Source organism: Lithobates pipiens, unplaced genomic scaffold (assembly GCF_037356315.1).
Source record: "Lithobates pipiens isolate NorthernLeopardFrog02 unplaced genomic scaffold, aLitPip1_a1.2 Scaffold_8, whole genome shotgun sequence".
NCBI classification, from domain to species: domain Eukaryota; kingdom Metazoa; phylum Chordata; class Amphibia; order Anura; family Ranidae; genus Lithobates; species Lithobates pipiens.
In genome coordinates, this window is record NW_027507903.1 from 269,062,611 (window position 1) to 269,074,823 (window position 12,213).

Sequence of the window (12,213 nt, forward strand, 5' to 3'; positions counted from 1 at the left end):
GTATGGATAAAGGGTAACCTAATAGAATCCTGAACAAAAGTAGGGTGGCATGAAATGACATATCATTGGAAAATGTAAAGGAACTGGAATAAAAGTGTGTTGACATGAGATAGAAGAACAGAGTTATAGGATTACATTATGGAAGGCAGAATTAAAGGACATGACATGGAAGAAATGAACTAGAAATTGGTTTAGAATAAAGATGACAAGGTAATGCAATGGAAGTAGAATGCAATGGAGTTCTATGTGATGGCAACTAAGAACCCCTAAAAAAAGTTTCAGGGTCCCTTTCTTCTGTTCCTGTTTATGTTTCTGTGGGACCCAAAGTCTGATGATATGTTTATATGATGTACGCTCTGTCATTTCTAAATCTACTTTGTTTAATTTCCACTGGCTGCCACAGTGGCATCTGTCGGGTATGTAGAAATATGCACATCACTTTTGTGTTTACAAGGCACAGTATATTCTACTGATGTTACACTTGTTTTTGAAAAAAAACAATAGGCTCCAGGTTCTGCTAGTGTATGTCTTGTCAATGCATTTATAATATTTGCATCCAAAGTGCCAACTAAGATATTGTACAGTGGTGTGAAAAAGTGTTTGCCCCCTTCCTCATTTCCTGTTCCTTTGCATGTTTGTCACACTTAAGTGTTTCGGAACATCAAACCAATTTAAACAATAGTCAAGGACAACACAAGTAAACACAAAATGCAATTTGTAAATTAAGGTGTTTATTATTAAAGGTGAAAAAAAATCCAAACCATCACGGCCCTGTGTGAAAAAGTGATTACCCCCTAAACCTAATAACTGGTTGGGCCACCCTTAGCAGCAACAACTGCAACCAAGCGTTTGCGATAACGTGCAATGAGGCTTTTACAGCGTCCTGGAGGAATTTTGGCCCACTCATCTTTGCAGAATTGTCCTAATTCAGTTACATTAGAGGGTTTTCGAGCATGAACGGCCTTTTTAAGGTCATACCACAACATCTCAATAGGATTCAGGTCAGGACTTTGGCTAGGCCACTCCAAAGTCTTCATTTTGTTTTTCTTCAGCCATTCGGTGGTGGACTTGCTGGTGTGTTTAGGATCATTGTCCTGCTGCAGAACCCAAGTTCGTTTCAGCTTGAGTACACGAACAGATGGTCGGACATTCTCCTTCAGGATCTCTTGGTAGACAGCAGAATTCATCGTTCCTTTTATCATGGCAAGTCTTCCAGGTCCTGAAGCAGCAAAACAGTCCAGACCATCACACTACCACCACCATATTTTACTGTTGGTATAATGTTCTTTTTATGAAATGCAGTGTTCCTTCTACTCCAGATATACTTGGACACACACCTTCCAAAGAGTTCCACTTTTGTCTCATCGGTCCACAGAATGTTGTCCCAAAAGTCTTGGAGATCATCAAGATGTGTTGTGGAGAAATTGAGACGAGCTTTGATGTTCTTTTTGCTCAGCAGTGGTTTTCTCCTTGGAACTCTGCCATGCAGGCCATTTTTGCCCAGTCTTTTCCTGATGGTGGAGGCATGAACGCTGACCTTAACTGAGGCAAGTGAGGCCTGCAGTTCCTTGGACGTTGTTGTGGGGTCTTTTGTGACCTCTTGGATGAGTCGTCGCTGCGCTCTTGGGGTAATTTTGGGCGGCCGGCCACTCCTGGGAAGGTTCACCACTGTTCCATGTCTTCGCCATTTGTGGATAATGGCTCTCACTGTGGTTCGCTGGATTCCCAAAGCTTTGGAAATGGCTTTATAACCCTTTCCAGACTGATAGATCTCAATTACTTTCTTTCTCAATTGTTCCTGAATTTCTTTGGGTCTCGGCATGATGTGTAGCTTTTAAGGATCTTCTGGTGGACCTTACTGTGTCAAGCAGCTCCTATTTAAGTGATGCCTTGATTGTGAACAGGTGTAGCAATAATCAGGCCTGGGTGTGGCTAGAGAAATTGAACTCAGGTGTGGACAACCACAGTTATAGTATGTTTTAACAAGGGGGGCAATCACTTTTTCACACAGGGCCATGATGGTTTGGATTTTTTTTCACCTTTAATAATAAACACCTTCATTTACAAATTGCATTTTGTGTTTACTTGTGTTGTCCTTGACTATTGTTTAAATTGGTTTGATGTTCTGAAACACTTAAGTGTGACAAACATGCAAAGGAACAGGAAATGAGGAAGGGGGCAAACACTTTTTCACACCACTGTATTATATTTATTAAAGTAGAACATTACCCTCCCCACCACCTTTATATCAATCTCATCCTGCCCCCTCCTCTAACAGAATTGGGTGTTTAAAAAAATGAAGATGAGAAATACATTTTTTGGGAAACCTCTTCTCGCACTTCTTTATTTCTGGCCGGGGGCAGAATTATGTGTACATTGCCTACAGGCGTGGCACATGCGAATCATCGCCTGGCTGCTGCACAACTCAAAAGGGACACCCGACACCCCCTGGTGATGGTAAAAGAAAATGGTGGCATGGAACTACATGTGTTGTAGTGAAGTGGCCCCCTGGTGACATTAAAAGAAGATGGTGGCATGGAACTACATGTGTTGTGGCAAAGTTTTCTCTCCCCGCACTTCGTTTTTTTTCTGGCTTAGGCCATAGTGGCATGTATAGTTCCCTCAGTCTGCTAGGATGCCCATATCACAGGTCGCAGGAGGCCATGCAGTACTCTACAGTGCATGTGCCATGCCATGTTTTCAGGGGGCTGACTATCTATTCATGTTTTTGCAGCTACCCCTTGATGTGCATTATTATAGTAAAAACAATCTGATAGGGGTTTTAACTCTTTCCTAAACTATCCAAAGAGTAAAATGTCTTTAGATATTCTTTAAGGCATTAATTACATTTTTTTCATGCAAGAGTCATACAACTTTCACCCAGGATTCACACAAGTTTCCACTTGAATCTTGTAAAGTGTGTGAATCTTGGGTGACAGTTATGTGAATCTTGTGTGAAAACATTTATAAATACATTATATTTATCATTATGTATACATGCATAATGATATATAGAATGTATCTATTATGAAGAAGTGTTCTGCCATTCCATACTCCTCAGTCAAAGTAGTAGAAATCTAAAAGGTTGCATAATTTTTTTCAAGTGTGCTAGACATGTGTAGCTTAAGTGTTAAACTGGAAAAATCTCACCAAGGTAAGTAAAGCTTCCAAACCTTTTACTGCATTCAGGTCCATTCTTATCCCTACTGTGTTTGATATGAAAACATTTTTGCCAAAGCACCGGAGGCAGGGAGTCTATAACACTAGCAGTTCCGAATGCACTGTCAGAATCAAAATAACACTAAGAAAATAAACTCAAAAACGGCAAAAAATATTATACTATTGATAGTAGAATGCTTTTTACTATTTCAGAGCTGTCTTTCTCTTCTCTCAAAGACAGCTCAGTTGCAACTAAAAAAGTCAAAGTCAAAGTCAAAAGTCAAAGTGGTCTTCCTGCAACTGATCTATTATGACTTGTTTATATTTGCATTGTCCTCTGAAGTGTGATCTGCAGTGATGTTTGACAGGTGGCTGGGAAGTGATATGACATTTCCTATCTGTCTGTTTTAACCCTGTAAATCCTGAACTACTGTGCTGCAAGGTTGCAGGGTGGAGGCGGCATGGCCCTATTCATGCTGGGTGCATAATTCTTGCCACTGTGGCAAGGCAAAGCATCACAACATCGGTATGTGTACATTCCCCTCTGACCACTGTGTTTAGTTAAGGGAGTGGTTGGAAGGCAGTAAAAACACAATTTTTTTACCACCCCTTCCCTCCAGCCACAAGTGTAAACTAGCCCTTACCATGTCTTCTTCTGCATTGTTTTCCTTCGTGGAGGTGGCCATCTTGGTAGAGGCAGGGCTTTGATTCCGCATGTCAAAGCATCCAGTAAGGAGAACAATGAGCAGGAAAATGGTCACACCACCAATTTTCGCTTCAGGGCATCAGGGCCAGTCTCACACTTCAGAAATACAAGTATGACAGAAGTACGCAGACATCCACACATGCTAGGGAATGCATTGCTTTTTCAGGTGCCTGTTTCATGGTACTGCTTATGCACAACTAACTTTATTAAATGTTCAGGTCCACTTTAAAGGATATCTAAGCCCAAGAACAAAAATGCAATGTAGTTCAGCTTACAGTCCTTAGATGTGGTGGCTACACTAGTTTCCGGGCCAGAAACATTTTCAGCAAGTGTGGAAAATACCTGTTGATCCTGCCCTAAATACAACATCCTTGTCACTTCCTGTGAATTGCACTAAAAGTTATATCCTTTCCTATTTGTAAACTACCACATTGCAGAGTAGTGCAGTGGTGTACTTACAATGTAGGAAGGGAAGGAAGGAAGAACTAATAAATTAATAAATTATTGAGTTATATTCAATCATTAATTTCAGATTAGAATATCAGTGGATCTCAAAGGTGAGATATAATTTTAACTCTTTCAGCCCCCTCCTTTCTGGTATATACAGTATCCTATCTTTGCAGTGGTCTGTATATTAACCCCTTCACCTTCCTTGTACTATACATTTGTGCATTATCCCTTTTTCCTACATCCCCCCCACTGTATGTGATCGGAACACTAACCCCTTCACCCCCCCCCCCCCCCCTTCCCATGTATGATCTGCATATATAATGTGACTAGTGTACCATTACTGAGCAGTATCCTTTACCCCTTTAATACCAGAATGTTTCTTCATTTCCCAAAAAATTGTGGCAACAACTTAGATTGGGGTGTCTACTTTTCAAGAAGGGGTCATTTTGGTGGTTTACATTAAGTCCTGCTACTTTTATTTGATATGTTTTATAACAGAAAGTAAGAGAAATATTTTTTCTTTCATTTATGTTCTTTTTTTCTTTTATACAGTAAAAAAAAAAAAAAAAAAGGTGCTCATTAAATACTAACAAAAGAAAGTTCTATACTTCATATAATGACATATAATGTATTTGGGTACAGTATTGTTACAGTAAATTGCCAGTCAATAAAATCACTGCACTAATAATAAAGGGGTGTTGCAGGCTAGTACTCACTTGGTTAGGAAAATAATGGGGATTCACCAAAATGGGCGCACACAGAATCTGGTGCCAATCAACTTTAACTTCAGATTGTTCAATTAAAAGGGTAACTCCACTTTTGTGGGGAAAAAAATAGCAAATAAAGAAAAAATAATATAGCGCGTACAATTGCGATACAAGTCATATTGTAATCGAATGTTATTAAAAACGACCTTTCTGTTTCAATCTGCAGCCGCTGTAATTTTATATAAATGTAATGCAATATGGCTACATGGAGTTGTTCTGTACACAGAATGTCCACTCCCCAGAAACATAATTTCTGGCTTGTGTGATTGGCTCACCAATTTTCTCAGAAGTCTGCCTAAGATACAAGTCAGATTTCAGGCATTCCCTTCAACAAAAATATAATTTTTGGTGAGATATTTCCAATAGGAACACGTCTAAAGGGATGCAGGTCCAGCAGCTTTCCTTATTAGTTCCCTGCAGGTACACAGCTGATTGATAATTATGAAATCACTCCCATTAGACCCACTGAGCACAGAGGCACAGGGGAATAAACAGTGACTTCTTCAGAATAGCAAAAGGTAGGAACTGAAACAAAGGTTGTTACAATCGTTTGAATGTACATAGATCACCCGGGGGGGGGGGTTTCTTAACAAAAGTGAAGTTATGCTTTAAACTTTAACAATAAAACCTGAGCTGATTTGGTTACTATTCAGAGCTGCACCAGATTCTGTGTGCACCAGTTTTAGTAAATCTCCTCCAATATAATTTTACTTGGAACACTTTAAAAAAACTGCTTTTAAATTATAGGCCAGGAATATGCAATTAGCGGACCTCCAGCTGTTGCAGAACTACAATCCCATGAGGCATAGCAGTACTCTGACCGCCACAAGCAAGACACCCAGAGGCAGAGGCATGATGGGAATTGTAGTTTTGCAACAGCTGGAGGTCCGCTAATTGCATATCCCTGTTATAGGCTGCCAAGTGCCAAATGCACAAACATTTAAAAAACAACAACAAAAAAAACTGATTGTTTTAGACCCCCCCCCTTTCACACTGAAGCACCACTATAATGGTGCTAAAGTGCTGGTCATTTTTGAAGTGCTTTAGCGGTGCTTTTGCAGCACCTTTTGGTTTTTTAAGGTCACGTGATAACATGATAAAAAAGGAAAAAATACCCTTTTTGCGGCACTTTCAAAGCAATGCAATGAATGGGAGGCAGCTTTCAGGCACTTTTCAGAGGCTATTTCTAGTGCTAAAATGCCTGAAAACTTCCTCAGTGTGAAAGGGGTCTTTACCTTTTTTTTTTTTTTTTTAACCGGTTCCAGACCAGCGCAGGCTGATGTACATCAGCAGAATGGCACGGACAGGCAAATGGGCATACCTGTACGCCCCTTTAAATTTGCCACCCTGCCATCGCGAGCGCGTCGCCGGCGGCACGCTCGTGTGCAGGTCCCGCGGACTCAATCGCCGCGGGGATACCCACGATCGTCTCACAGGGCGGCTGAACAAGGAAATGCCGTTGTAAACAGCACCTCCCCGTTCTGCTTAGCAACTAGTGATGCTAATCTCTGCTCCCTGTGATTGGAGCAGAGATCAGTGTTCACCAAATTAAAGCCCAGCCCCCAACAGTTAGTAACACACCCCTAGCAACACTTAACCCCTACACTGCCACCCACTGGTTAACCCCTTCACTGCCAGTGTCATTTACACAGGAATCACTGCATTTGTATAGCATTGATTGCTGTATAAATGACAATGGTCCCAAAAATGTGTAAAAAATGTCCGATGTGTCCGCCATAATGTCGCAGTCACAATAAAAATTGCTGATCGCCGCCATTTCTAGTAAAAAAAATAATATTAATAAAAATGCCATAAAACTATCCCCAATATTGTAAATGCTATAACTTTTGCGCAAACCAATGAATAATCGCTTATTGAGATTTTTTTTACCAAAAATATGTAGAAGAATACGTATCAGCCTAAACTGAGTGAAAAAAAATATTTTTTAATATTTTTGGGGGATATTTATTATAACAAAAACTAAAAAATAATGTGTTTTTTTCAAAATTGTCGCTCTATTTTTGTTTATAGCACAAAAAATAAAAACCGCAGGGGTGATCAAATATCACCACAAGAAAGCTCTATTTGTGGGAAAAAAAGGACATCAATTTTGTTTGGGAGCCACATCTCATGACCGCGCAATTGTCAGTTAAAGCGACTCAGTGCCAAATCTCAAAAAGTGGTCTGGTCTTTGACAAGCAAAATGGTCCAGAGCTGAAGTGGTTAATTATAATTTAGATGGTGGTTGACAGTTACTCTGTTAATACATAGCACCTCAGAGGAACACTGCAGCCAGAAGATGGCAGTGCAGGCTGAAGGTTTTCATTTTTATTAGTGGAGCCTTCTTATTGGTTTCTGATGCTGCCGATTCCTATCTTTACTAGCAAAGATATATATTTATGGGTAAAATTAACTACATCTTTAATATGCCATGTTTTTGTTCTCTTGTTCATACACTTAGTAAAACTCAGTAAACCTATAAATCCTGCATCTTCTTCATACTGCTAAATTGCTTCTAGAGATAATATTCCAAGATATCATTATAACTAACCAACATCCTTACTTTGAGATAAGGGCAGGACTGAAGCTTTATGCCGCGTATACATGACCAGACTTTTTGGCAGACTAGGTCTGACGATCTTCCCGACAGAATTTCGGTGGCGTTCCGACTGACTTTCAGGACGGACTTGACTACACACGAAAGGACTAGGTCCGTTCAAAAGTCTGTTCGTTTTGAACGCGATGACGTAAGATGGGACTAAAAAAGGAAGTTCAATAGCCAGTAGCCAAAAGCCTCCCTTGCGATGGTTTTCCCAATAGGAATTGAGTCCATCGAACAGATTTGAATATTTCTAGGTCAGTTTTTTTAATGAAAAATGATCGGATTAGCCCACACATGATCGGATTATCTGACGGACTGATTCCGTCTGACCTAGTCTGCTGGAAAGTCCAGTCGTGTGTACATGGTATTAGGCCCCTTTCACAGGGGACGGATCAGTAATGATCCGCCGCATGATGATCCGCTTGCTCAGCGGGGATTGCTCCGTTGTCCCCGCTGAGCCGGTGGATAACAGGGTGGTCACAGCACACTATGCAGGGACCGCCCTGTCAGCTGTCCACTCTCCTCTATGGGGGATGGGCTGAACACAGACCGTCTGTCCGTGTTCATCCGATCTGCTCTGCAGACGGATAGAAAAATAGGATTTTCCTCCGTCTGCAGAATCGGACAATAGCAGAGGCGGACGATAGCGGTGTCTGCGGACACCCGCTATCCCATAGGGATGCATGTATGTCCACATTTCATTTGCAAACGGATGGATGAAATATGGACATAATGTCCGCATGTGTGAAAGGGGCCTTAGAGTATCAAGGAGGAATATCCATGGCATAGAAAGAAAGAAAAAAAATGTACTCTACCATGTTAAACTGGTCCATTAAAAACAGTCCAAGGGAACTGCTCAATTGGCTTTTCATACAGTAAGATGTGATAGAAGAAGTAGAAGAATAAGTGATAATATGCAACAACCCAAATTGTTTTTTGAGATAATATTCCAAAATATCATTATAGCTAGGGTCGCCAATATTTTTAGTTTGAAATGAGGGACAGGACTGAAGCTTCGGAGTATCAAAGAGGAGTATCCATGGCATATAAGAAAGAAAAAAAATCATTCTACCATCCTAGACTGGTCCTTTAGTATTTACTATTAACTATTTACTATTAATATTCACACTATTGCAAATGTGATGCAATTCACATTGCAGGAGATTGCTCTCTATGGGGCCAGTTCACACATCTCCGCAGCGGCTCTTGTGTGAATTGCACATGGGTCCTGTGCATCTTTTGGTCCATTTCAGGTCTGAATTCAGCCAAAGGTTTAGGCGGAAATTGGACCTGAAACGGTGAATGGGGACATCCTGGACCCTTGCTTTGAGCCGCAGCATGCTACAGTGTGAATCCAGCCTTAAATCTTAAACTTCCAAGAAAACTGGTGAATTGTTCTATCATAAAAGAAATGTTATAGAAGAAGTAGAAGAATAAGTGATAATTTACAGCAAATTAAAGCATCCAATCAGGATAATAAAAGATGAATTCTGCTTAGTTGCTATAATGTATTTTAGTGGGCATTTTGTCCCATTGAATCAGTAATATTATCATCTGTTCATGTTAGCTTGTTTTATCGCATTTATATTTAGTTCAGGAGCACAGTTCAATTTTCTATGTATTATTTTTGTTCACACAGCCAACAGTACTTCACTTGTTTTCCTGCTAGTTTGAATCTCACACTGGCAATTTATTCTTTTGCTCTCAGTTCTTTTGCTCTTCACCTCTATTGCAGGATTTTCTCAAGAAAGAAACGCCACTAGAACAATGACTATGGAGCAATGCCATCTCCAGGAGCCTGCATTCCCAAGGATCAGACAAGATTTAGTTCCCGTTATCCAGCAAACAGGTGGATGAGCATCCTTTGGTGAGGCTATTAATAAGTTTTCCCTATAGAGGTGATGTTTTTGGTAGATAGGAAAACTTCTTTGTTTTGGACTTCCTTTCCAATATTTAATGTACCCATTTAATTTAGTATTGTGTAAAGAGGATTATAGAGTCCGTCACCGTCACTGATGAGTTTATTCCTCTAGTTGGGTCTAAATGCCTGGGATTAGGTCTAGAATTCTTCATTGTTCACTGGACACAGAAATGCGTCTGCTATCTAGGGCACTAACAGATCAGCACTTGTACACAATGAATAATACAATTCTGTACTGTAAATTGTATAATTTACAACTTGTTGTTTGTAATAAGATTTAATATTTTTTCCTTACTATAGTAAGTTATACATTTATACGGTTTTATGTTTTTAGACACAGCAGCATTATTACCTTTTGTGTTTTGTATGTTGCACTCGAGCAATGTTAGGTACTGTAGCTGCTGCTGAATTAGAAATTGAAACTTGTATTTTACATATGATGATATATGTAGCATTATTATCCATATTGTAAAAGAAAGAGATATTATTTGTCCTTGCGTGCTGTTAAAGGTTTTTTTTTTTTCATATTTTTTTTGTTTGAAGAACTGCTACTTAATTATTTATACACTTTGTTATATTAAAGTTTATCCAGTGTTTATAGTACTCATTTATTGTCAAAATTAAATATTTTCTAATAAACTTGCCTCATGTATTAATTTTAAAATGTTCAGATAAAGAAGCACAAAGCAGTTACATTTAATTAATTTTTATTTCTGAGCATGAAGAGGTATTGATAATATCCATGTTCAATTATCTACATCAGCCTTTCTCAACCCTTTCAACACAGAGGAACCCTTGAAATAGTTCTTCAGTCTTGGGGAACCCAAGAGAATCTACAACTCCTGATACATTAGTGTGATGGTCAGTGAGAAGAATGGTCCTTACATTTGTGGTCATTGGGAAGAATTACCTCCTTACAGATAGCTAAAAAGATCAATGGTGTTGGTGGGAACTTATCCGAGAGGCAGAAATTGCCCAATGCTGAAGGAGCCCCTAGCAACCTCTGGAGGAACCCTAGGGTTCCACGGAACCCTGGTTGAGAATCACTGATCTACATGATATTTTACCACACTGATTACTTTGTATATTTGTAGGTATTGATAAAAGTGGAATGACTGGAAAACAACTAATTGCATTGTGTGCATATATTGTGAACTGTTTTGCCTGGCTTAACTAGGTAGATATCCCCTTCTTTTCTTTTGGAAGACGAAGTCATAAGAAATCTACAATCTACAAGTACACAAAAAAACAAGTTTTTAGGAGAGGGATAAAAAGCCCTGGTATGTAAACAGAAGAGTTAGCTCTTTGGTTTCAAAGGTCTCAGAAGTTTTTTTGTTTTTTTTAATAACTGGTGAATAGGCAAGGGAGGAGATGGTATAGAGGTATTGAAGGAGAAATACCTTCCTGTGGACATGGACTTTAACCACTTGCCGACCGCCGCACGCCGATGTACGTCGGCAGAATGGCACGGGCAGGCATAAGCACATACATGTACGTCCTTTGCCTCCCGCGGGTCGGGGGCCCGATCGGGCCCCCGCCCGGTGCCTGCGGCGGTCGGTTTTCGTTCGGGAGCGATCCCGGACGAGGGGACGGCCATTCATTCATGGCCACCCCCTCGCGATCGCTCCCGACGAATGGAAATCCCCGGTGACATCACTTCCTCTCCTGTAATGTAAACACAGGAGAGGAAGTGATGTATTCTCTCCTCCGTGTCGGTATTTTTCGTTCCGACACGGAGGAGAGCGGATCAGTGAGTTGCACCAACACATCCCACACACAGTAGAACATGCCAGGCACACTCACACCCCCCCTTTACCCCCCGATCACCCCCCCAATTACCCCTGCCCCCCAGTCACAGTGACACCAATGTCATTTTTTTTTTTTTTTTTTTTTTTTTGCATTGGTGTCATTTGTGACTGTAATAACTGTTAGGGCAGTTAGGGTTAGCCCCCTTTAGTTCTAATGTACCCCCCTAACCCCCCCAATAAAGGTTTAACCCCGTGATCACCCCCCGTCGCCAGTGTCACTAAGGCTGGGTTCACATTGCAGCGGTTTATGAGAACGAATGTGATTCGCACCGCACTGCAGTGCAAATCACATCCGATCTCTGTGCGATTCGAGTTCAGCCATTCGCCGCACCCGCCGCACCCGCCACACCCGCCGCACCCGCCGCAAATTCGCACGGGACCCTTTTTTTGGCCCGCAGCAGAATCGGATCGCATGGGTGTTCACACCATGCGATCCGAGTTTGCAGATCGCACTGCGATATGCGAACTGATCTGGGGGTGTCAGTAACATTTCACTGACACTCCCAGCAGTTCGCATAGGGCAGTGTGAACTGCCGCCGGGAGGCATGCAATGCGGGAACCCGCCGCGGATTCGCGGCGTTTCCGCATCGCTCCAGTGTGAACCCAGCCTAATAAGCGATCATTTTTCTGATCGCCGTATTAGTGTCACAGGTGACGCTAGTTAGGCAGGTAGGTATTTAGGTTCGCCGCAGCTTTTTATAGCGCTAGGGACCCCCATATACTACCGCATAAAGCCCCCTGATTGCCCCCTAGTTAACCCTTTCACCAGTGATCACCATATAACTGTTACAGGTGACGCT

The 12,213-nt window shown here is 41.1% G+C and overlaps 1 protein-coding gene across 6 annotated transcripts in view; it reads left to right on the plus strand.

Moving 5' to 3' along the window:
- LIN7A (lin-7 cell polarity scaffold A) overlaps window positions 1–10,244 on the plus strand; it is a 154,004-nt gene extending 143,760 nt beyond the window's left edge. For 3 of the 6 annotated variants that reach the window (XM_077471941.1, XM_077471938.1, XM_077471936.1), the window contains one exon: window positions 9,420–10,244. In XM_077471941.1, the coding sequence (XP_077328067.1) occupies window positions 9,420–9,447 (28 nt within the window). In that variant the 3' untranslated portion in view covers window positions 9,448–10,244. Of the gene's footprint in view, window positions 1–403; window positions 614–4,397; window positions 4,423–9,392 lie in introns of those variants that run through there. The other 3 variants (XM_077471939.1, XM_077471940.1, XM_077471937.1) reach the window with 3 other exon arrangements.
- The last annotated feature ends 1,969 nt before the right edge of the window (window positions 10,245–12,213 follow it).